General features: G+C 43.3%; 2 protein-coding genes across 9 annotated transcripts in view; both read right to left on the bottom strand.

Annotated features, from left to right (window-relative positions):
- Positions 1–1,477, bottom strand: part of UPF3A (UPF3A regulator of nonsense mediated mRNA decay) — a 35,237-nt gene extending 33,760 nt beyond the window's left edge. For 2 of the 7 annotated variants that reach the window (XM_081214521.1, XM_081214522.1), the window contains exons 1-2: positions 1,171–1,469; positions 350–456 (exon numbers count right to left, since the gene is read on the bottom strand). In XM_081214521.1, the coding sequence (XP_081070647.1) occupies positions 350–456; positions 1,171–1,377 (314 nt within the window). In that variant the 5' untranslated portion in view covers positions 1,378–1,469. Of the gene's footprint in view, positions 1–349; positions 457–1,170 lie in introns of all 7 variants that reach the window. The other 5 variants (XM_081214524.1, XM_081214525.1, XM_081214519.1 and 2 more) reach the window with 5 other exon arrangements.
- Positions 1,478–7,224: 5,747 nt separating this feature from the next.
- CDC16 (cell division cycle 16) overlaps positions 7,225–25,929 on the bottom strand; it is a 37,137-nt gene continuing 18,432 nt past the window's right edge. For both annotated transcript variants that reach the window (XM_081214849.1, XM_081214848.1), the window contains 8 exons: positions 25,165–25,238; positions 23,460–23,585; positions 17,544–17,696; positions 16,215–16,278; positions 13,716–13,777; positions 12,689–12,824; positions 11,031–11,121; positions 7,225–7,704 (listed from right to left, as the gene is read on the bottom strand). In XM_081214849.1, coding sequence (XP_081070975.1) covers positions 7,445–7,704; positions 11,031–11,121; positions 12,689–12,824; positions 13,716–13,777; positions 16,215–16,278; positions 17,544–17,696; positions 23,460–23,585; positions 25,165–25,238 — 966 coding nt within the window. In that variant the 3' untranslated portion in view covers positions 7,225–7,444. The remainder of the gene's footprint in view (positions 7,705–11,030; positions 11,122–12,688; positions 12,825–13,715; positions 13,778–16,214; positions 16,279–17,543; positions 17,697–23,459; positions 23,586–25,164; positions 25,239–25,929) is intronic.

The following is a 25,929-nucleotide window of genomic DNA, read 5'->3' as shown; positions in this document are numbered from 1 at the left end:
TGTTAGACTGCTTTCCTTTTTAGGCTATGGTGGTGCTATGAAGATCTTCAAATCTATTTTAGGGAAATTTAATTATCTGCCTACTTTGAAATAACTTGCAGAAATAAAGGCCTGCACTGATTTCCGCGTATATGTGGGAAAGAAGATGGAAACAGAGATGGCTTCTATTATCTATATTCCTTTACCATCAACTGACAAAACCTCTCAGCCTTTTTTTTTTTTGGCCATGCCGCACAGCTGGTGGGATCTTAGTTCCCCGACCAAGGGTTGAACCCGGGCTCCGAGTCCTAACCATTAGGCCACCAGGGAACTCCCTCTCAGCCTCTTAACATTGGTAAAATCTTCTCACCTGAGATCAGCAGTAAAGAGCCCGAAGTAATCATGTGCGGGCAGGGGGTGAAGCTGCTGTTCCAGCTGCTCCTTGGTGAGGCTGGGAGGAAGCCGCCGGATGACCACCTGGGGAGAAACGCTGGCTGGGTTTCCTTTCAGTAGTACTGTATTAAGCCTACTTGAAAGCTTGGTCACCTGTGTTTATGCTCAGAGTAAAATCTAACCCAGGAGTCCAGCAGAAAGACGCATTTTAGTAAAGATTAAGGAACATATGCATGGAGAACATGGCTGTCAAAAGAATAACAAGGGCTGAATAATGTAAAAGGGATCGGTGAGGTCAGAAAAGGCTGGGCAGAGCAGCCGTTTTTCATGAAATCTTTTCATTAAAACCAGATAACTGTTGGTATGTGCCCGCCCCCACGCTCCCTACCAGGAGGTAAGGTACATGCAGGGCAACATCCACAGCAGCAAAGCATGGGGTAGACACCTCCCGCCTCCCGCCCGCAGGGTCCATCCGCGTCCACTCCAGCGCCACGGGCTCTGCTCTCCCGGCTGCCCCGTCTCCCCTGGACCGGACCGGACCCTCGGCAACGTGGAAGGCTACTGCCCGGCACTGGTGAGCCCAGCGTCCCAGCCTCGACGGGAAACACCCACAGGCTGAAGTGACTCTTCTTCCTCCAAAGCCAGAAAAGATCGCGTCAAGGGCGCCCTAGCAGCCCCGACGTCGCTGGGGCAGCGCGGCCCGGCCGCTGTCCGCGGTGCTGAAGCGCCCGCGGCTCCGCCCCGGAGCGCAGGGCTACCGCACCTTCGGCCCCGCCCCTCACACCGCCCCGCCCCCACCTTGCTGAGGACCGTCCTCTTTTCCTCGCAGGGTTTGACTGCACCGCCCCCACAGCCGAAGGACGGGGCTACCGGCGCTTCAGGCTCCCGCCGCTGAGACTCCCGGCGGAAGTGGCTTTCTGTGGGCGACGGCTTTTCCTTCCCGCTCGGACCCCGCGTAGTAACGGCCACCCCTGGGCCCCCCTCTCCCTCCTTCTCCGAGCGCATCCCAGACCCGCCGCCGAGCCGCTGCAGCCTCTCGTCAGGGCCGAAATCTCGCGAGGACTGGGCTGCCCCACCCAGTCCCCACTGTTCAGAGGCCGCACGCCTCTTCCCCCACCCCTGGCTGCAGTTCCGCATCCACCTCCCGTCCCCCGACTTCCGTTGCCGCGCCCGTCCGGGGCCCGGGGACGCGCGTAGGGAGGGACGTTCGACTCCTGGGCGTGGCGGCGTGGCGGCGTGGCCAGGACGTGGAGCTGGAGCTGGGCTGCAGTAGCAATTACATTCAAGAAAAAGCAAGCGATTGACAAACAGCACAAATCAGTACATGGCTTTCCTCTACGGAGTAGAATAAATGCCCCAGAGTTGAGAGAAGAAATTGGCCACAGAGAAAGAAGGCTCACTTCGACGGTCCTTAGGACTCAGGTGTCAAGGACAGGAGTAGCTCAGACTCACGGCACTGAAAACAGGGCCTTAATGTTTTCCAATATAATTTTCGCTCAGCTTTTTGAGACGCTCAATGGGGCAGCAGACATGTTTTTCTTTTACAAACATTCAGGCAGAAACACTTTTGGTTAGAATAATTCATATAGAGGTTAATTTTTAAAAGCCACGTTTTGTCATATTTTCAACTTATTCGTGTTGGCTGTTTTTCATTCGTAGCACCTTTCTTCCCAGAACTTTAAGTACCAACAAACATAGAAACTGGAGAATAGAGTAATTGAGGCATTAATTAAGAGATTAAGGGAATCGCTGGCAGCCACTGGGAGTAAATCCAGGTTTAACTCAATCCAGTCCTTTATCCCTGAACCACTCACTACCTATGAACACAATTGAAATGTGTCATTTTAAATGGGCTGAAAGACTCAAAAGAGCACTTCCAAAACTGAGTTCTCTAAACCCCAGCAAGGAGGCCAGGAGCAGCTTTCATTATTTCAAATAAAGCCTAAAGGAATCCTTTAGGAACTATGATGAAGTTGCACACACTAGATCCACAGTTTCCTTTTCTGTCTCCAATCAACGCGGTATTGCAAGCCTAGTTTTGCTGATCAAAAGCTCTTATTCTCACAAAGAAAAGGAAAATGTGGTTGTCGGAGAAGATGGTTTATTATATCCCGAGGGTGAGAGGTAGGGGCAGAAGGGGCTGATGGTGAGAAATGGCAGAACTTTAGAATTCACGTTGGATGGAATTATTCTTTAAATACAATTTTATGATTTATGATACCAATTTCAAGACAGTGACATACACTTGTAAAATCGCTTATGATTTTATGAAAGAAAAGTACGGCACAAAGAATATCTATCTTCCTACACATTACCCAGCATGTTTTGTTTAAAATACACATAGAATTACATCCAAAACAAAGCAGTATTAACTAATCTCCAAATGTCAGTGAACCTAACCCTAACTGAACACTCCACCCGTAAGTGTGGTCCTGGTCACAGGAAGGGTTACATTTTGCTCCAGAGCACGGGCCTAATTGATGGATGACCATGACCTAAAGCAACTGGTGACCGTTACACTCTATTTTTCTTTAAAGATGACAGCACAGTCACTTTAAAGGTGGCAAGAAGGCTGACTTTTTAGGAAACTAGGCATTATTATGACACTAGAGTCATATCAGAAAAATACTTGGCAGTACAGTTACACATTACCCCCCCCCCTTTTTGACACTTTCTGAAGACTAAACATTGATATTAAACTTGTTGATGTGAAAAACAGCTTAGTCAAATGTCTTGAAGGTCTTGTTCTTTTATGTCTTTTAAAGCACTGTCAACAAGGTCATGAGGTAATTATCGGGCGTTCACTTTTCCAGAACATTAAAAAAATCACACCACGTGATCAATGAAAAAGCTAAATGAAGCAATGTTATTGTCTGGTGGGTAAAATAAGTGTGGAAGAGTATTAATAGCTTCCTTTTTATTTATTTTAAAAGTGATTATTTTAAGTTCCATCATTTGATTTTCTAGCCCAGCTAAAGAGAGGGGAGGCATAAAAATAGGCACATGTGATGCCTGACAGAGAAGAGATAGAAAAGCCATTTGCCTGACAGAGAAGAGATAGAGAAGCCATTTTAAAAGAAAAATGAAAACTCAGGAACACACTATTTGAGTCTAAATAGCAGTAGGCAACTCAGGGACTCTAAGTGCATCACTGCACACAGCTGATGTGTAGTGTGAGGGGCTGAGACAGGAAATGGGGCCTGTATGCTGCCCTGGATGCATCGCTAGTTGTGCTCAGATTCCTCATCTGTACAAGGTCTTACTCCAAAGACTTATGGGAGTTATTAGCACATGGGGACCTCAAGAAATGACAGCTATTATTCTTCTACCTTATAAATTATCTATATTTTTCTGCCTTAGCTATTATATTTCTAACCCTTACAAAGGTAGAAATATATAAGATACATTTTAGGTTAAGATAAAAAGTTTTAGTGTTTAAGGGAGAATATTAGGTGCTTGGAAAATTCATTTCTATACAATACCTTATTTGTTAATGATGCTGTAAATAAATGCCTTGGAATAAAACATTTTTCTATGAAAAAATAGGATAATGTGTCTAATATCAGGATAAGAGCTTGAAAGAAAAGATTTGAACAGATGAAGGACCTAAACCCATCTCTTTATTAGAACGACTAGGAGTTGTTTTTTATTATAAATTAATTTATTTATTTTTGGCTGCGTTGGGTGTTTGTTGCTGCACTAGCTTTCTCTAGGTGCGGTGAGTGGGGGCTACTCTTTGTTGTGCTGCGCGGGCTTCCCATCGCGATGGCTTCTCTGGTTGCAGAGTATGGGCTCGAGGCACGCAGGCTTCAGTAGTTGTGGCTCACGGGCTCAGTAGTGGTGGCTCGCGGGCTCTGGAGCGCAGGCTCAGTAGTTGTGGTGCACGAGCTTAGTTGCTCCGTGGCACGTGGGATCTTCCCAGACCAGGGATCAAACCCGTGTTCCCTGTGTTGGCAGGCAGATTCTTAACCACTGCACCACCAGGGAAGCCCTGTATAAACTTTTTAAAGACAATTTTAACATGTCTTTCATGGAATAAATCACCTGCCAATGTGTGAAACTATGAGAAATTTTCTTTCTTGCCCCCAACAAATGTGGTACATCATTTCATTAAGTTCCGCCACAACTGATCCAGATGCTTGGATAAGACAGTTATCTAAGCTATAACATATTAAAAATGACATATTACAGGAGAAAAGCAGCTCTAAAACGAAGACTCTCTCATTAGCTCAGGCTCTGGCCCAGAGGACTGTGCGTGGCTGTATTTAACTGCCTGGGAAATGGCTCTGGAAGGATATGCTGGCTCAGCATTACAAAATTCCTGGACTGGCCAAGATGGTGGAGTAGAAAGCGCCTGAGCTCACCTCCTCTTAAGAGCACGCCAAAATCACAACTATTGGCAGAACAACCATCCGTGAAAAGACTGGAACCTTCCAGAAAAGATCTTCCACAACTGAAGACAAAGAAGGAACCATGAGATAGGTAGGAGGCACGGACTTGAAATATAGTCAAGTCCCATACCCCCAGGGCCCGAAAACTTGAGAATAGTTACATTGCACAGGTTCTCTCAAAGGAGGGAGGGGTTTGAGCCCCATGTCAGGCTCCCCAGCCCAGGGGTCCTGAACTGGGAAGACAAGCCCCCAGAGCATTTGGCTTGCAAGGCCACAAGGACTTACTTTGGGGGGAGCCAGACGGCTGAGGGAAATAGACTTCATGCTTAAAGGGCACACACACAGCCCTACACGCTCCAGGACCCAGAGCAGAGGCAGTAATTTGACAGGAGCTTGGGTCAGACTGGCCTGCTGATTTTCAAGAGGCAAGAAGCCACTGCAGCTCACCCTGGGGACACAGGCACTGGCGGCAGCCATTCTTGGAAGCTCGCTCCTTCTACCACATGGACACTGGTGCTGGGAAGAGCCACTGTGGAACCCTCCCTCTAGCTTATTAGCCCCAGGACACAGCCCTGCCCTGGCCCAATAGCTTGTAGGCACCACTGCTGAGACACCTCAAGCAACTAACTGAGCGGGGACACAGGCCCACCCATCAGCAGACAGGCTGCCTTGAGACCCCCCGAGCCCACAGCCGCCCCTGGACAAGGCCCTCCCACCAGAGGGCCCAGGAACCAGCTCAGCCACCAGTTGGCAGGCACCAACCCCAGAATCCCCTGGGCCTCAACCCTGCCCTCCAGGAAGCCGGCTCTAGCATCCAGACCAGCCTTATCCACCAGGGGGCAAACACCAGATGCAAGAAAACCACAGCTCCACAGCCTGCAAACCCAGCCTGCCCACAGCCAGCCAGACCCTACCCTGGGACCAGCTGGGCCCCAGCCCTGGCCACTAGAAGGCCAACACAAGCTTCAGGACACCCTGGACCCTGTACCCAACTGTGTCAGAACTAGTCCCCCCAACCAGAGATCCAACACCAGCTCTGGGACTCCTGGGCCCTGCAACCAGACCCCAGGACCTGGCTCTGCCCACCAGTAGGCTGGCACTAACCCCAAGACCTGGGTTCACCCACCAGTGGGGAGGCAACAGCCCCAGCGTGGATAAACCTTGAAAATATTATTCTAAGTAAAATAAACCAGACACAAAAGGACAAATATTGTGTGATACCACTTACACGAAATTATCTAGAATAGGCAAATTCAGAGACAGAAATAAGATTAGAGGCTACCAGAGCTGAGGGACTTTCTGCTTAGTGGGTACAAAGTTTCTGTTTGGAGTGAAAAAAAAAAAGGTTGGAAATAAATGCCACTGAATTATACACTTGAAAATGATTAAAATGGCTACCTATCCACACATGCACACACTTTATTTCTTCATTTACAGAAAGACGGGACAGAAGAGTTCCCATACACTAACCCTCTCCCCGTATCCCTATCTTGCATTGATGCGGTACAGTTGTTACCAAGAGTGATGCGTTATTACTAACTGAAGTCCATAGTTTATGTTATATACACACATTTTACCAAAATAAAGGAAAAACGAGAAGAAAAAATAAATGGATGGAGGCACGTCACAAGGACATAAAAGAGTCAAGCTGAAAGACCTCCAATGGCCAAAGCTGAAACAACTGAAGCCACAAAATAAATAACGTTAGCATAAAATTATAACCTAAAATAGAAAATATGTATACATGAGTTTATGCTGATAAATAAATGGGATAAATAAATAAAATAAACAAATGGGAGAGAACAGATGAAACCACCAGGGGATGGAGCTTAACTTAAACCCCTTGACAAACGGAGGGTAGGCTGGACTTAGCGATTTGCTTCTAAAGTGTGGGAAGAGGGAAAGAGTGACTTTGCAGTGGGGAAACCTGGCAGACACCAGTGCCACCAAGTGATCAGGTCCACACCTCCTGTGTAAGTCATGCCGGTAACATGTACCCCCGACACAATGTGGTGAGAAAGGTACTTCGCACCCAAAACCCCAGTCCAATCATGAGAAACACTTGAAACAACTCAAACTGAGGGACATTCTACAAAATATCTGACAAGTCCTCTCAAAACTGTCCAGGCCACGAAAGATAAGAAAAGTCTGGGACACCGTCACCACCAAGAGGAGCCTAGGCAATCTGACAGCTAGTTGCAGTGTGGCCCCCGGATGCAGGAGCAGAAAGACGACATTCACGGGAAAACTGGTGAAATCCAAGAAAGTCTGGAGTTCGGTTACTAGAGACCAACGTGGATTTCTTAGTTTTGACTAAAGTCCCCCAGTCACATAAGATGTTCACGATGGGGGAAACTGGGTGAGGGGGCATGGACGCTCTCAGTACTACCTTTGCAGATTTTCTGTAAGTTCAAAATTAGCCCCAAATAAAAGTCTACTGAAAAAGAAAAAACGACCTAAGACATGGTTTACCTTCTTTATTTCACTTTGTATAACTGTTCTGTAGGATCAGAAAACATCTGTTGCAAAGGTGTGCGATCCAGGCTCTCAAGGGAGATCTCCATTCCTAAATGCAGAGGTGGGGTCTGGATGCACGTTGAGAAATGGGACATTTTTAAGACAAGGATGAGAGGAAACACTGACCTACTCTAGGACAAAGGGGAACTGGGACCCATCTGGAATCACGTACTGTGGTCTGACATAGGCGTCTCTAACATCATGTCACTTTCATTCATTTCAATTTCAAAGGTTTCTTCCAAGGAAGGTCTGGAATCTGGAGTTTTCCTTGAGGTTTCTAATGGTGCAAGCCCTGCTTCTTCCACTGTCTGTTTTTCTACTTCAAATTCCCTGAAATCCCACGGAGGTGAAATAATGTTTTTTAATGTCTTCATTGTATGCACATCAAAGTCATAACATTTTAATTTGTCTTTGATGTCTGCTCCTAAAAAGAGAGAAATGCCACAGTAAGAACAAAATAAGAAATTCCATTTACCTGTCATTTCCACCAATACATAACACTGCTCTATCATTTAGATCAGATGTCCTTGTAAGAGCACATGCATAGCTAAGGAGAAACGTTCCCATCACGCCCCTGCTCTTCGATCTTGGGGACGAAGGGAGACTGCGGGGAGACTCCCAGAAGCACATGCAGGCTCAGCAGCCTCCCCGTCCCTACAGCGAGTGTGGCACCGACAGGAGCCTGTGCGCGGTGCTTCCTCAGTGGCTGCACGGAGAACTGCCGGCTGGCGCTTGGCCCTGGTGCAGTCACAAGCCTCAGGTATACAGAAACACAGTGAAGGGAAATACATTTTCTACAAATCAAAATCGTGAGAATAATGGATGTATTAGGTCCAGTCATTCCCGACATAAACAAAATGACAATTTTACAAAGTTCAAACTAATAGCTTTCAGTAATAGATGTTTTAACAGATAACATCCAAGTCTTCTGAAGATAAAACTAGTACAGCATGGCGATTATAGTTAATAATACTGTATTACATATTCAAAAGTTGCTAAGAGAACAGACCTTAAAAGTTCTCATTGCAAGAAAAAACTTTTTCTAACTATGTGTTGTGACAAATGTTAACTAGACTTCCTGTGGTGGTCATTTCACAATGCTTACGAGTATTAAATTATGTTGTACACCTGAATTTAATACATTATACGTCAATTTTTACCTCAATAAAATAAAATATGTAATGAACAATACACTTGGAAATCTCCTTTGTAAGACCATTACCTTTGTGAGGACAGGCAAAACATCCGTCTTATTCAGTCTTATTCAGTACTGTATCTCCACACCTTTCTTAGCCTTATAGGACTTTTGCGTTTAAGCTTCACAACTCCTCCTTGGACAAATGTGGAAACTGAGGCTCACACTTGCCCCAAAGCCACAGGGCTACTGGGTGGCAGACCTGAGATTTCAACCCAAGGTCTTTTTTTTTTTAAGTTTTAAAAATTGAGCCATAACATACAAACTGTGAAGTGTGCACAGCTGGATGAATTTTCACGTATGTACACATCCACATCACCACCACCAGACCAAAAGCGAACATTTCTAGCTCCTAGAAAACCACCTCAGGCCCCTCTAGTGAACCTTCCCTTTTAATCACTGCTCTCATTCTTCTATCATCGCTGATTAGTTCTGCTTATTACTAATCTTCGTATAAATGGAAGCAATCAGTATATATTCTTTTCTGGTCAAAACTGGTGAGACTCATGTATGTCACAACACGATTCAGTCGTTAGTTCTTCTAACTGTGCAGTGTTCTCCACTCTCCTATTGCTGGACCTCGGTTATCTCCAGTGAGCTGCTGTTGGAAAGAAGCCGCCGTGAACAATCCTGCGGGTGATTTCTGGCTTACCGAGGCACTTGCTTCTCTTGGGCACAACCCTGGGAGCAGAGCTGCTACACCGTAAGATCAGCCGGAAGGTCACTGCCTCAATCGCCCCCAATGAGTCACACCTCCCAGCACCCACGCCCTTGAATAAGCCCCGTGTTGATGCTGCACTTCATCACGACTCATTCTGATGAACAGAATGTGACGGAAGTGATTTGTGCAACTTCCAGCTTTCAAGGGGTCCTGATGCTTTAGTTCTTGTCCCTCAGGACCCTGAGACGACCATGCTATGAAGAAGCCTGGGTTAAAGACCCATGGAGAAGCCCAGCTGCGTCATTGAGGTCCCCCTGTGTATGAGGCCATCTTGGAGCATCAGCCCCTCCAAGTGAAGACGACCAGCAAAAGAGCCATGAACTGACCCACAGGACTGTGGGAAATTGGCCGGAGTGGTGTGTTAGGCAGCAAAGGCCTGTTTAACTTTAGCAGATGTGCTGTTAAACAGTTTCCCAAAGAGGTCTGACCTGTTTATAACCCCGCCAATAATCAATAATGTATGAGAATTCCAGCTGCTCCATGCCATTGCCAGCACTAGGTACTACCAGTCAGTATTTTTCACTTTTAGCCATTCTGGCAGGTTTATAATGGTGCCTCATATGGTGTGGGTTTTTTTTGTTTTAGTTTAATTTTATTTATTTATTTATTTTTGGCTGCGTTGGGTGTTTGTTGCTGTGTGCAGGCTTTCTCTAGCTGCGGCGAGCGGGGCCTGCTCTTCATTGCGGTGCACGGGCTTCTCACTGCAGTGGCTCCTCTTGTTGTGGAGCACGAGCTCTAGGCACGTGGGCTTCAGGAGTTGTGGCACGTGGGCTCAGTAGTTGTGGCTCGCGGGCTCTAGAGCGCAGGCTTTGTAGTTGTGGCACATGGGCTTAGGTGCTCCGTGGCATGTGGGATCTTCCCGGACCAGGGCTCGAACCCGTGTCCCCTGCATTGGGAGGCGGACTCTTAACCACTGCACCACCAGGGAAGCCCTCGTTATGGTTTTTATTTCACTTTCCTGATAAGTAATGATACTGAGCCTTCATTTGCTTTGTAATTACCTGAATAACCTCCTTGGTGAAATTCCTGTTCAAGTATTTTGTCCATTTTTGATGGAATTTCTACTTACTGTAGGATTATGCATAGGACTTTTTGTATTCTAGATGCAAGTTCTTTGATGAGTTTATGTGTTGTGAGGGACTTCTCTCGGTCTCTAATGTGCCAGTTTGCTCTCAAGTTTTTAATTTTATTGAAGCCTAATTTAACACTTTTTCCCCTTATGCTTTTACATCCCGTTAAAGAAGTCTTTGCCTACCCCAAAGTCCAGATCTCAAGATGTAACCTCACTGCAATGCTCTTTCCCTTACAATGTTTGTAACTAAGTGGGCACCCAAGTACAGCAACTCCATACCAACTTACCTATGACTTGCTCATCATTAAAAAAAATTTAAAGAATTACATAGCACTGTAATGTGAATGTAAGCCAACTTAACAGTCCACTAAAGTGCAAAGATTTACATGCTATATTATACTCTGCATTGTAAAATATTAAGGCAAGAGCCCTTTCATTTACTTATTAGAAAAATCTGTCTTAAGATTTTTTTCAATTATGCAATTAGATTGATTGCTGTATATCACAGTGCTTTACACATATTCTATAACTGTATTTTGCATATAGCAAGTACTCAACTTTAAACTGAATGGATACTTAATGAATAATTAATTCCCACACGTTGTTCCACTGAAATAAATGGAGTTTCTGAACATTAATGTAGCTAGAATCATTAGAAAAATGAACTTAGGACTTTACATGAGAATTTGAGAAACCTAAAAAGAGATATACAACAATCTAAAAAGTGGAATACAACATCAATAAGAATAATTATAATCTTACCAATATAAGCTTCAGAATCACCAATGTACATTTCAATGCAATGACCAAGCATTGTAACAGAAAATGTATCATCTCGCCTAAGACCAAGGGCCTGCCAGAAAAGATTCAGCACGGTTATTACAAGAAAATTTGTTTCCTTCTCTTTGGTGTAAAACATTCCCACAGGACTCATTTCTAAATACTCCAGGGAACCCAGGGTAGAGGTAGAGGGAGGCTGTTAGTGGGGATACAGCTAACATGAGTAGCCAATAGTTGATGACTGTTGAAACTGGGTGATGGGTACGCGGAGGGTCATTACACTATGTTGTTTACGTTTGAAATCCCCTCCTCCAAAAAGATTTTAAAGCCTGTATCTCCACAAAAAGCCTTCGAAGACTTCTGTATTAATTAAATCATAGAAGAGAGGTAAATTACACAATGTTCAAATACAGACATTTGAAAGATCACAAAAACTATTAACACTTCTAAACGCTTCTGCTTGCTCAGAAATCAGAACGTATTCTCGTTATGTCAGCGGCACTCCAGGACTTCACCTCACCTGAAAATCTGTTACGGATCTATCACTCAGAAATTTATCTCTGAAATACTGTATTTTCTCAAATTTTATCTCTTTCTCCAAAAACAGTTATTTCATCGATTCTAAGACCCACATTTTTTCAAATTCTAGCATTCCTGAACTTGGGAAGTCTTCCAACAGGTGGATCCTTACTACTGCGGTCCGCCAGTCACAGCCATGATACGGGAGCCTGTGACAGCAATGTGGGCTTGGCGGCCACATCAAGAGCACAGACTAGACCACAAACCTCCTGAAGAACACCTACAGAAGATATGTGAGTTGTGGCTGTTGTCTAACAACCTTTTGGTGACACTTTCTGACAGAGCCAATGTCTCTGGCTGGGAAGAACGTGAGTGAAATGGGGCATGTGCACTGGCACACGGACACAATTTTGGGAAAACAGGAATGACCACCTGGTACAAAAGTGATTTTGAAGGAGCAAACTCTCAATGGGAAGAAATGAATATCTTAACCATTTATTTCACTTATACCTTCTTTTTTATATAGGTAGTAAAGTGATCCCTGATAAAAATCTATGTCCTAATATGTCCAAAAGAGCACTTTTTCTAAGTACAGAAAAACTAAGTGACAGGAAAGAATTATGATAAAGCGTAAACAGCAGCGTATTTTTGTGTGTGGTCATCTTGCTTATTAATGGTGGCTTAGAGCTGATGAAATACTGCATATGGATTAAGGGGAGAGTCTTTCCCAGTGATGAATGCACAAGCTTTGTTCATCTATAAACATGATCTAAGGGAATTACTTTTAAGTCATAAATAGAATGGAGTTCCCAAAGGGCTCCTTAGAGGTACACCCAGCGCAGCTGCGCTGACAAACACTCCTGGACACTTGTGTTTCTCACTGACACTCAGGACAAGGCTCACATCTGTTCTAATGTGATGAGTACTACACAACATTCACGTACTTTTCTCTGCAAAGAAAAGAATAAAATACAAGGTTGCCTGAGGAGTTTTAAAATGTAAATTTTAAACTGCACTTCTGTAAAGTAACAAAACATTGCCTAGAAAAGGTCTTTAAAAAAAAAAGTGGTAACTGTTAACCAGATTTAAAGTTAGGTACAAACAAAAGACGAAAGACGTACTGTGTGGAAATAGTCCACAGCATTTTCAAAGTTGCCCATCAGACTGTGGATATACCCTATGGCAGAATAGGTGGACGCATTCTGAGGAATCAACACCAGTGCCTGCCGATGATAGTCCAAGGCTTCAGCATACTTCCTGGGAGAGAAGACGAGGGAGGAGAGGAGAACAGGAAGAAAGAGAGAAAGCAGTCAGTGGGTACAGTGGGTACTCCTTGATGTAACCACCTAAGAACCGCTTTCCTATCAGAGAAACAGTCTAGACGGCAACGGTCCTTCACATCCACTGCGTATCTTCAGTGTGTCTTCCTGCCTTCCAGCTGAGGGTGGGCACTCCTGCAGGGCTACCAGCTGAATCCCATTCTTGACCCTTGGGCCTATGCCCCATCGCACAGCAAGACCTCTTTTATGTGAAGACAAGCCTCCTACACCAGGGATGGTTAAAAGCAGCCAAGTTGTTTTGCTTTAAGGTCTACAGGAGTTCCTTGGAGCAGCATTTCCCCAAATTCTCTGCAATACTTGCTCTGTAAAAACTCTTGTGAAAAAAGGTTTTGTGCTTGTGTTTGGGAAATGCTGCAGTTCATAACACGTAGTAAAGACTGCAAGAAATCCCGAAACACCTGCTCAATTTTGAGTAACCCCGAGGTTCCCAAACTTATTTAACCAAAGAATCTCTCTTTCAATTGTCATCTATTATCACATCAGCCGTCACACCATAAAACTGGTATCTGGAGGAGAAGAGTGAGTTAGGACATGGATATGGCTTTCATTAGCTCCTACTGTCCTAAATCTTCTAAATTAATTTTGAACACTAAAATTTTTTAATCCTAGAAAATAGAAGTTATTATAATTCTCAATATATTTCTAAAATAAAATTATACCAACAGAGGTAATAAAAACATTTTTGTGCTTCTTATATCTGAGTAGCCAAGTACAAGAAAGCTAAATAAAAATATGGAAAAGAGCTACACAAAATTAAGTAAACTTTTAGTCACAAAGAATATTTCTGAAAATGCTTTACTTCACTTACTTAAGTTTCCTGCAGACATGGCCCAAGTTGTTCAACAAAGGTTCCCATTTGTCAACTGTTACCTAAAACAAAGCACATCAGACCCATGATTACAAGCTACTTTGCAACCTGGCCCGTTTGCACTGCATGACTTCACTCATCTGTGCGAGAGGGACTCTCTCCTGGTGCTTGCACAGCACTAGGCAAGGGTGTTGAGTTGTTTTTCCAGCCTTCCTACTAGAAGACACTTCCTGAGGGTTATTTTATTAGCACTATTTTATCAAAGAGCCCATCTATGCCAAAGAACTTCAAACTGTGTACCTCCAGCCCAGAGCTGTCCATCCGCCTAGTAACGCTACGAGCACTGCAAGTCCAACACACCACATGCTAACCTCTTATCCCCTCTCCCCTGTCATCCCAGCTCCCTGACCTCACCCCTTCCGGTGCTCTGCCATTCCGCACACAGCACCATGTCACCCCTGACCCCTCCGGGAAGGGCCTGTCAGCCTCCTCATCCGAATGCCGCCCCCATCACTAACACGTCTTGTCTGGGCCCCGTCATGTGGGTCTGACCACCTGTCTTCAAGCTCCTGCTGTGCCGCCACCTCACGACAAGGCGCAGACTCTAACATCATCTTCAAGGCCCTTGAAGACCCACACTTACCCCTCCTGCCCCATTTCCTGACGTTCTCTGTGAACCGAAAATCCAAGCCATACGGAATTAGCTCCAGTTTTGCACATACCATTCTCTACACCTGAAATACCCTTCTCCTTACTTTTGCCTGGCTAGCACCCATCCTTTAGGACCGAGGTGTATTTCCTTGAACCCAGAAGGCCTTCTTGACTGACCATCAAGTCTGTGTGGAGTCCTTTACTTCTTCAATCACAGCCCTTCCTGTGCACTGTATTATCACTGCCAACAATTCATCTGCACTGATCCGAGGGCATCAACATCAAACCAGTTTTCTGGTGCCTCCCAATCCCTAGCTCAGAGCTTAGGACACACTCGACACGCAGCAGTAAGTCAGAACTAAGGGAATAAACAGACCTGGTCACGCCCTCTAACTCCCCTGAGCCCAGCTCTGGAAGGCACTGCCCATGTGAATGAAACAAACCCTCTACGATTCTTAGGCACAACTGCTTTCCTGGGCTACTCTGACATTTGCTGCAGTTTACAACTAAATCACACAATATCTTCCCCTCCTCATATAACTTTTCAAGGAGCATTTTGAAAGTTTAATAGTATTGTGTTTTTGTATTTAAACCATTACTTTAAATATCTGCAAGAATCCAAAGTGTCTTCTGATCATCAAAGATGTATATAATTTCAACTTTAAATGTGGTTTATAACAGTGCATCTCAAACTTTTCTGTGCATGAGAATCACCCAGGGATCTTGCTAAAACTGCAGATTTTGGTTCAGCAGATATGAAGTTCTGCACTTCTAACGAGCTCCCAGGTGACACTGATGCGGCTGGTCCAGTCCAAGGAGCAAGGTCCTAAGGTATTCAATTCTTTGAAAATGGGCAAGGTGATAAGTGGCCACCCTACATCAATAGAAACACATGTATTTTCCAGACCACCCAAGACTGAGCTGTGGAAGACCTGCTTTATATACATACATGTGCAAACACACAGATATATAGTGTTTTTAAGTTCATACGACAATTAAGAAGAGACCAAAATAAACAAAGCTGTGTCTACAGGGACAAGTAAACCGCCACCTGGCAGGGAACCCAGGGGAGCTGTGTCTGTCTCAGTAAAGAGGAACTTATAGCCAAGGAAGATGTATGCTGTGGGCAAGTGTTCCTGGGGGCAGGAACAGAAGGACACTGGGAAGTGATAATCAGAACAGAGTAAGACAACACAGGTGTGAATAAAAAGAATCAGGAATCAAAAGCAACGACATGCAAATCTCTGACCTACAGAAGTTTACAGCGTCTAAAACTGTTAGCATTTAATATAATACCAGTGTTTACACATCCATGATAGCTGGAAGGTTCATGAGCACAAATTCATGCACCTCTCATATGACAGAACCTGGTTAAAGGTCTAAATATATATACTAAGTATCAGGTAAGGAAGAGCAACGATAGGACTAATTTTAATGACATTTGGCCCCATTCCTGCGGAAGTGGGATCTGCTGCTACATGTACCCATTGGTCAAAGAGGCTCTAGACAAGGACAAGTCAGACGCTACAGTGCCTACCAGCTTCCATGTATCATCACATATTCCCCGTATCAAATAATCATCGAATATACTCTGATTACGCCCACAGATCAAAACTAGAGCCTCTTAAGAAGCAAACAGCCAACATCTACCCTCTCAATTAGACTCATTTTGTACCATGTAATAAAACACTTCATACCATGACAAGTCAAACATTAACAAACATCTGCTATGATAAATATTAGGTTATTATATTCTAGGCAAGACAGACAGTCTAATATTATCTTCCTCATTCAATACTAACCACACTTATGAGTGTGTGTGTGTGTTACAGATATTATATAGAATACCTCATTCCCAATTGCTTTAATTTTTTCCAAAGCATCAAGAAACCATTTTTCTGCTGTTTTCCATCTAAAACAGAGGGGGAAAAAGTTGCAGTTTATTCAAAATTAGCATGTATAAACATTTTAAGAAAAATCTGAATATCTCTTTCCAATAATATTAAAATGAAATGAGGTAAACTTCTGTAAACAGTTTTTTAATCAAATTTAAGTGAGATAAATGATTACTTTTATGGCATTAACATCACAAGAGTTCAAGATTTTAGGAGATACAGCATAGTCTCAGTAATTAGGTTCTATAAAGGCACTGTTAACACGACTTTAGCCAACACCAAACCACTGCTCCCAGTGGAAAAACTACAATCCTCTACTCACAAGTTCACCAACTGTTCGATGTACCTGGTTTCACATGTGCTTCTGTTTGGCAACACCTTACTTAATGTATACTGTTGATTTGTTAACACTGAACTCACAGCCAAAAGCACTGTAACTGATGCCTGAACAAAGCTTATCTAACACTTATATTCTGACCAAGGCATATCTCAGCCTTCCTGAGCTTAGGACACTAAACAGCACTTTGGCATTCCGCTTGGGGATCATTTTAAACTGTAAAATAACCAACATAAAGCACAAAAAAGGGAAAAGGGCATAAAATAGACTATAAATAAATTGACTGTATATGAAATTGTTACTATAGATTATTTTAAAAGGCTCCAAACTCTTTTATAAATATTAGATAATCGAATTTTTATAATACACACAAATGCCACAAAAAACACTACAGTAGTACTAATTTACTGTTTTAAAATTTAAGTAGAGTTCAGTGCAAAGGACTGCAGATAGTTCCCTCTTTGAGTATGACACTGAATTGCTTATTCTATAAATATCCAAGACTACAGTAACCCTCAACTACTGACCAGGAGACTCAGAGACTGGGCCATTCTAATTGGCTTAATTTTTCGATTATCTGCAAAGGAAACATTTTTGTCCTAAAATTGTGAGAAATCTTTCTCAAATGTATGAATCCAATTCCTAGTCAACAAAGAGACGACTAGGGATTCTGCAGTGCCTCCAGGCCGCCCTGTGGGGTCCAGTGACTTAACAGAGTTGGCAACAACTGTCCAGCCCAGGACCTAAGAGCTTGTGACAGCCCACAGCAAAGGGGACCAAAACCCAGGTTTCGTATTTTTGAAGGATCCCAAGATAACACTCTCCATTTTCTTCTCGCACCTGTTCGCCTCCTTCTGCCACTCTGATGGGCTGACCTCTGGTGCCTGGGGTCCTGCTCTCTGTACAAAAAGGACACGGAGGGGCCTCTGGCCCTTCAGTACTTACTCTCCATTCTGAAATGCGACCACGCCAACCTCATGCATAACAAAAGGGTCTTCTGGTGCGATGCTTAGAGCTTGGCCAAAGAATCTTTCAGCCAATTTTGAGTTATTCGTCAATCCATATTCTAATCCAATATAAAGCATTGGCAAATGACACCTAAAAATATTGGAAAATTTCACATATTCAACACTCAAAACTTTATAGTTCAGATTTCAAATCCTGTCTACAAAATAATTTTAACATAGTCAAAAACAGAGCGCTTACTTGTTTTCTAACACTTCATTTACTAATATTTAATGAATATCTAATAGGCTCTTAGACTAATCAGCTGCCACTTCTAAAGTCTACCAGCAACCTATTCACCCTTACTGTTCATTATTCTACAGTAAAGAGACAAAACGAAACCCCTGTGAAGCAGAAGGGCAGGCCCCACTATGCCAGCACCCAGGCCCAGCCAAGACTGCCTTCCTCCCTCGCTGACTCAGCAACACAGACCCTCGTGGCTGTGCTCAATTCCACTTGCCTCTATGCAGCTGCTTTGGACTTCCAGCTAGACCACCCCCCACCCCTCGTGTGAGTCTCCACTATCGGTTATTATCAGTTCTATGCTGCAGAGCTCTGAATTATGTCATGTGTATTCTACTCTCATACCCTCTGAAAACAGTTGTAGGCAGAGTAACTCGTTTTAATTGAATTTCCATCTCTTCACCCTGTCAGACCAGTGGTCACAGTAAGATAATCTTTCCCCAAAGATGGATCTGACAATGTCAGTGAATACTGACTGCCTGGCTGGGAGGTGCCCGGGCTCTAATCTAGAATCACGACTGAAGTTACAACTGTAGCATCTACAGAAGGGTCATGAAGAACCTTTATGGATGTACCTGGAGGAAATATGAAATGCATAGGAAGGAGCTCCAAAAATCTATTCCTCCATAGGAGCAACAAGAACACTGCCAAAAATAGCAAAAATAAACTTTTCCAGAACTTTGCAAGTTAACCAAAGGCTTGCAACAATCTGAGGGGTATTTATTCTAGAAAAACAGCTGAATCTCAGTAAGAACAGCAAACTCTATGACATTTAGCTTGTCTGATTCCCATCTCCCTTTCCCCAGCTCCACATTAGCCTAGAAAATCAGCAGTCTGACAGCCACTGGAGGGGACAAAAATTAGTTTGGAGCTTCTGAAATACCCCACAGAGACCTGTCACTATTTGACATATCTGGCAGTTCCCTGGAAAAGCCCCATTCACAGCTGTCTCATTTGACCCGACTCAGAGCTCATGCAGAGAAATGTCTACCCCCAAGGCATTTGTTGAAAACAATCAGTGGTAACTGTTTAACACTGACCTGAGGCAGCTACACCAGAAGGCCACACACAGGACCATATGCACCACAGGAAAGGCTGGAGAGGCCCTAATCTCTCATCTCTGGATGCCCCTGAGGCTCAGTGCAAGCAGGAACTGAAGAGGGCTAAGGCAGAATTACCAACCATGGGAACACTGAAGACAGGCCCCTATACACGTACAGGGTCCTTCAGAAAAGGGGGGAAAATTCGGCTCAAGGTATGAAAAGAAGCCCTGAGCTAACTGAGCAGAGGCTTCAGTGGCCTCAGATGACAAAGGACACAGACTTTACAAAATTTTTAAAAGCCCAGCAAAGTCACCAAACAGCCACAACAAATAGCAACAACAACAAACCCTGAGGTGGCAAAGGGTACATGTGATTTCCAGAATTGCCACATTATATTACTTTAAACGTCCAGTTTCAACAAAAAATAAAGAAACATGGAAAGAAACAAGAAAGTATGGCAATATATAAGGGGATAAAAGCAGGCAATAGAAACTACCCTGGAGGAAGACCGTACACTGGGTTTACTAGAAAAACACTTTAAATAAGCTATTTTAAATATCCAAAGAACTAAAGGAAATTATGTCTACAAAACTAAACTATGAGGACAATGCCTCACCAAACAGAACAACAAAAGATAAAAATTATAACAAACGATCAGAAAACCTGGAGTTGAAAAACAAAATAACTAAATAAAAAATTCACTAGAAGGGTTCATCAGCAGTTGGAACAGGCAGAGGAAATCATCGAACATGAATAAGGTCAAATGAGATTACCCAGTCTGAGGAACAGAAAGATAAATGAAGGAAAACAACGGTTGCATAGAGTTGTGAGACACCACCAAGCATCCCAACATGTGCATAAAGAGAGCCCTGTAGGCGAAGGGAGAAAGTAAGGGGTAAAGAAAGTACTTGAAACCAAAGAATATTTAGGCCAAACACACCTCAAAGCTCAAAAAACTCCCAAGTAATCCCCACCTAGACAAACCATAGTCAAACCACTGAAAAACACTAAATAAATGTGTAAATAAAAATCTTTAAAGCAGTAACAAAATATAACATATGAGATCCCTGATCACCTGACTTCTAACCAAATACCTGGAGGCCAAGAAGGCAATGGATGACACTCAAAGTACTGAAAGAAAAAGAAGGACAACCAAGAATTTTATATCCAGCAAAACTATCCCTTGAAAATGAAGGTGAAATTAAGACATTCTCAGGGACACAAAAACTGAGAAATTTTGTTGCAGACTCACCTTACAAGAAATACTGAAGGAAGTTCTTAAGGGTGAAAGAAGTGACCCCAGACAGTAGTTCAAATCCAAATGAAAAACACAGTACCAGTAGAAGTGATTACATTTCATCTTTCTTCTCTTGACTGACTTAGAAAGCAATTTATGAAACAGTATGACTAGGCCTAACGTATGTAGAAATGTAATGTTCACCACTAACGGCACAGAGGAAGTGGCAGGAGCAAAGCTGTGCTGGGGTAAGGAAGCGACACCAGACAGCATCTCAAATCCACAAGGACAAATGAAGAGAACTTGAAATGGTAAAAAAGGTCAACATAACAAACGACATAAATATACACCTGCTTGCCTTTCTTCTCACAGCTTCTTTGAAAAACAACATTACACGTGGAAATAATCATAACAACGTATAACTGAGAGCATTTGTTGTTAGCAGACCTGCCCAACAAGAAATACTAGTAGGAGTCCTCAATCTGAAATGAAAGGACACAAGATAGTAACTCAAATCCACAGGAACAAATAGAGTTTAGGCGAAGTAACCACATAGGTTAGGATAAGACAGTACAAATGTTTTTTTTTTTTTTTTTTTTTTCCAGTACGCGGGCCTCTCACTGTTGTGGCCTCTCCCGTTGCGGAGCACAGGCTCCGGACGCGCAGGCTCAGCGGCCATGGCTCACGGGCCCAGCCGCTCCGCGGCATGTGGGATCTTCCCGGACCGGGGCACGAACCCGTGTCCCCTGCAAAGGCAGGCGGACTCTCAACCACTGCGCCACCAGGGAAGCCCTAGTACAAATGTATTTTTGTCTGCAACCCTTCTTCTACTTGCTCTACTGAAATTCAGTTGGTGCCGTAAAGTAAGAAATACATTTGGTTTTTGTCTCTGGTTGCTGGCACGGGGCTCCTAAAAGCGCTGGGATTTCCTGAGTGAGAGGAGCGTCTCTTGTTAATGAGCCCCTTCTGATCACACCCAATTTATGCTACTGGGGTGGCTCAGAGTGGGGCTGGTTACCAGGAAGACCGAGTGATGAGAGGACTAGAACTTTCAGGCCCACTCACAGACCTCCTGGAAGGGAGGCTGGAGCCTGAGCTCTATAAAAAGTCTTCAACAGTTAGCTTCAGAAGAATTCTGGGTTGGTGAACATACTGAGGTGCTGGGAGGGTGGTGCCCAGAGAAGGAATGGAGGCTCCATGCACTCCCACTCGCGTACCCTGCCCTATGTATCTCTTCCATTTGGCTCTTCCTGAGTTGTATCATTTATAATAAGCAAAATGCTTTCCTGAATTCTATGAGTCATTTTGGCAAATGATCAAACCTTAGGAGGGGGTTGCGGGAACCCCTGGTTTGTGGCCAGTCAGAAGTACAAGTGACCCAGGACTTGCGATTGGCATCCGGAGTGGAGAGGGGGCAGTCTTATGGGACTGGGCCCTTAACCTGTGAGGTCTGCACTAACGCTGGGTAGTTAGTGTCAGAACTGAATGGACTTGTAGGACCCAGCTGGTGTCTGGAGAAGCAGAGAACTGGCTGTTAGTGTTGGAAAGTACCCCAGTCAGTATTAATCCAAACTAGATTGGATAAAAGCTGTTCTGATGAAAAAGTGAAACTGAGAGAAAAATGTTTATCCTGATGAGCTGGTTTGAAAATTTAACTAGAAAAGTGTCAGACTGGGAAACATTAAAAGTATTAATCATGTCATTAATTATCATTGGTTTTGACTCTTAGCTAGTAACTAACTAATAACTAGTAATAACTGCTCTGGGCTTGTGAGCACCCAGAGTAGCAAAATAAACTTAGCAGACTCTAGCATTTCCTCCTAAGAAACAACTCACAGTAAGTTATCATTTGCTGCCAGTTCACCAGACTGATGGGATTAGGGGTGTGGGCAGACACTGGAGCCAAGCTTCAGCGGAGCACTGGAAAGGGTCTCGCATGTCTTGGTGAATAGGATGGACTGGGTATGAGGACCGTTTAGATGGATCAGTAATTGGCTGAACAACTGTAATCTGGGGGATTACTCTAGTAATATGTCAGTATCATGGACTTATGGACTGAATGTATGTCTGCCCCCAAATTCATATGTTACGCCCTAACCCTCAGTGACTATACTTAGAGAGACGGCCTGTGAGGAAATAATAAAGGTTATGTGAGGGCATGAAGGTGAGGCCCTAATATGGCGGGGTTGGTGCCCTTATACAAGACACTAGACCTAGCTCTCTGCCCTGTGAGGACACAGTGAGAAGGCAGCCGGGAAGAGCCCCCCCGCACCCGCCCCGGAACCCAATCAGCCAGCGGGCCAGCCAGCCTTAGAACCGGGAAAAAATAAACTGCTGCTGTTTAAACAACCCAGTGTACGGCGTTTTGTTATGGCAGCCTGAGCAGACTAACACAGTTAGGAAGCTATGTCTTTTACAATATTTTCATGGACAGCTAGAGATCAAAGTCACACATATCCAACTTGATATAACTAAAAAAGCTGGGGCCATAAATAATACAGATGCAGAACTGGGTGCCAAAATGAGTCTGACAGTCTGGAAAGGTAAACCAAACCTAACAAGATGAAATTCAAGCAAACAAGTTAAGGCAGCTAACTTTTACTGAGTGCTTTCTATGTGTCGGAAACTGATCAAAGTCTTTAACTGGCATTACCTCAATTATTCCTCGCAGTAAGCCTAGGTGTTGAGTGTTGCTATTATTCCTATTTCTCAAGAGGTTCACAGCTTTCCAAGACCACCAGGCAGTCTGGCTGCAGACGAGCCCTCTGCAGCCCGGCACCCCCACTGCCTCTCCACACAGAGGTGGGGCGGCAGACAGCAGAAGCAGCCCGCACAGGAGAACGAGGCAAAGTAAAACCGACGGCAAATCCAAAAAGTCAACAGGAGTAACAGCAACACACTGCTCCCCAGAGTCACATGCTCTTAGGGCACAGCAGTTAACACCAACACATGTATCACTGATATAAATCTACAACACTGGCAAACTCAGTCCTGAATCTGAATAGTGAATTAAGCCACATAAATACCTTCTGGACGTAAGTAGGATATAAATAATAACTTCGCTCACGAATACTTTCATTCTTACATGAGCACGTGAAAAACAGCTTCCATCCTATTCTGTTCCCTTAGCCTAACCTGCTAGTCCCCTTTTGTACTGGTTAAGATAAACTGCTATAGGCAAAACCACTACACCAGCTTCTTTCCCTCTCACTTCCATAGTTATTCCACAATCATAAGCTACTAACATGATACATTATTCTTTAGTTTAACAACCAAATGGCAGAGATAGTAATAATAAAATTTCGCTTTGCTTAATCAACCTGCTCTGCGCACCCTTTCATCAGCTGTGCTGCTGTGAAGTAAGCAGCCATCGCTTGGTCATGTTCACTCTCAACTGCGAACGAATGCCCATATGCGATCCATGCCGGCCCGTAGGTCTTCTCCAGTGTCGTAGCTTTGCTAAAACAAGAGATTTCATTCGAGTGTGTAATACTTATTCTTAAATTGTTAGGTTAATTTTATGTAAGTTCATGGTTTCAAGGACATCAGAATGAATGAATGAGTTGTCAACATATTAAACACTAATGTAACATTTATGTTAATTCACTTGAAATAAAATGTTTAATAGTACAAGCAAATTTTTAAGTAATTTTAGGAGAGGTCCACAACTTCTTAGGTACTACAGTGGAACCCATTAGCTTTCTGTATAGAATTTACAAATATGACTTAAAACAGGAGCTTCCTTTCAAAACCCAGTAGATAAACGGTGGTGGCAGCAACCACTTGATGAAGGCCTGTCTTGTGCCTTACATGCATCACCTAATCCTCACAACCTTCAAGATAAATTACTATGTATAGTTTAACAAGAAGTATGCTGAGGCTGGGAAGAGTAAGTGACGTCCTACAGATGATTAAGAGATTCATGCTGGTTCCATGGACTGGACTATTTACATAGCCTTAAATAGTCTTCAACTAGGTGACCCACAATAAGGAATAAAGAGAATACATCACAAAACACAGAAAATACAGAAGGTGAGATTCCCACTTCTTAGCATTTTATTTTCTAAGTTTTCTTTTACCCAAATGTTCCCTGTTTCATGTAGAGTTCATCACTGAATAAGCACACTAAGTCAAAGAAGCATAGTTCAAAGGAACTATTATAACACGAATCATGCTGCTCCCAAAAAAAACACAAGCATCCTTTTTCTAAAATGCTTAGCAGTCAACTGATCAGAGAGCTCGCCCTAATTTTTTCCTAGTGCAGGATCCTCTCCTGTCATCCTATCAATTTTCCTAACAATCCTGACGTACAACTACATCATTCCATTTTTACAGAAGAAAGGGAAGGTCGGAGAAATGAACTCTCCCAAGGAATTATAGCTAATAAGTGGCAGAATCTGGATTAGAATTCAAGTCTGTGTCCAAAGTTCATGAACTTCACCACAGATCCATTTTCTATTTTGTTCCCATGGAGGAAATCACAGGTATTATTAGACATATTTCTGTACTTGTGTAATTGAATAGCACTAGTTAAGTAGCTCGATTGGGCTGCATGGAGTTCCTCAAGCTAAAACCACAGCAGATCCTTACATAAACCAGTTCACTATACCAAGAAATCTGTTTTATAGTCACATTTAGTGACCCTAACCTCACATAAAGTGTCATGTAATTTCACAACTATTAACAAAAGAAGTCCTAAGAGTAAGAGGTCAATAGTATCTCTATAAATAAAAAAACTTTCGAAATACTTTGTATTATTCCCTATTTTTTCATATTTATTCTCATTTATAAATAAAAGTTTAAATACATCATAAGCTCCTTGAGGACAAGATCTATACCACCGACTACTTTTATCTCCCCTCACGGCATCTTATAAAGAGCAGGGTAAATAATGGACGCAACTGAATGGAATCTGAAGAAAACATTTATTCTTTCATACTGATTTTAAAAGTACTACTAATTACAGCATTAAAGCAGATGACCAAGAAATTACTTCCTGTAGGTTCACTACAGAGGGAGGAAGACAGTAAGTTCATACCTGAGATATCTTCTGGCATGTTCATTTTTATGACCGACCATGAGATAATAGCATCCCACTGCAAACCAAGACACCTAAAAAGTTTAAAACGTACCATGACCAAAGACGCTTAACCTTGAACTGGGAATCTGTAACAAGTCAGAGGTCCCAGCATATACTCTAGTTCAAGTCAGAAACGTCGCTGAGACAGGCTGTCTACTAAGGGTCCTGGGTGACACGAGACCAGACTCTCTACAGCTCTTGCTCCAGGTGCTTCCCGCTGCACCCCGGCAGCATCTGAATCTCTTCCTATGGTAAAGCCAGCCCGAGTCCCAGCCTCCCACCTGCACTGTGTCTTCCCCGCCCCACCTTGGTTCTACAGATTCCACCTCTTCAGCTAACTTCTCTTGCACTGGTTTCGCCTCTTTATAAATTGTTTTCACACTGGTCTGGGGTGCAGATTCTTGTCTGAGACTTAAACCCTGACCCCTGACTTTTGTCTTTCAGGACATGGTTCCTGATTCCATTTTCAATTTCTAGGTCTTCATTCTGATCCACGGCAGTTTGGAAGACACAATGATTCAATTCAGTGCACAATTCAGTAAGTTATCATACATGTAATGTGAGAAAGCTACCAAGCAGTTATTAGCAATGCTTATGAGAGCTATGAGTATGACTTTCACTTTCAATATTTAATTTTTCTGTATGTTAGCTACTTCAAAATAATAAGCATATATAATTCCTGTAATCATAAAAAATAAAGATTTTTAAGTTATATACTAAAAA

The sequence above is a fragment of the Mesoplodon bidens genome, assembly GCF_964165515.1.
Source record: "Mesoplodon bidens genome assembly, chromosome: 17".
In the NCBI taxonomy this organism is placed as follows: Eukaryota; Metazoa; Chordata; class Mammalia; order Artiodactyla; family Ziphiidae; genus Mesoplodon; species Mesoplodon bidens.
This window is presented reverse-complemented; position numbering and strand designations above follow the sequence as displayed.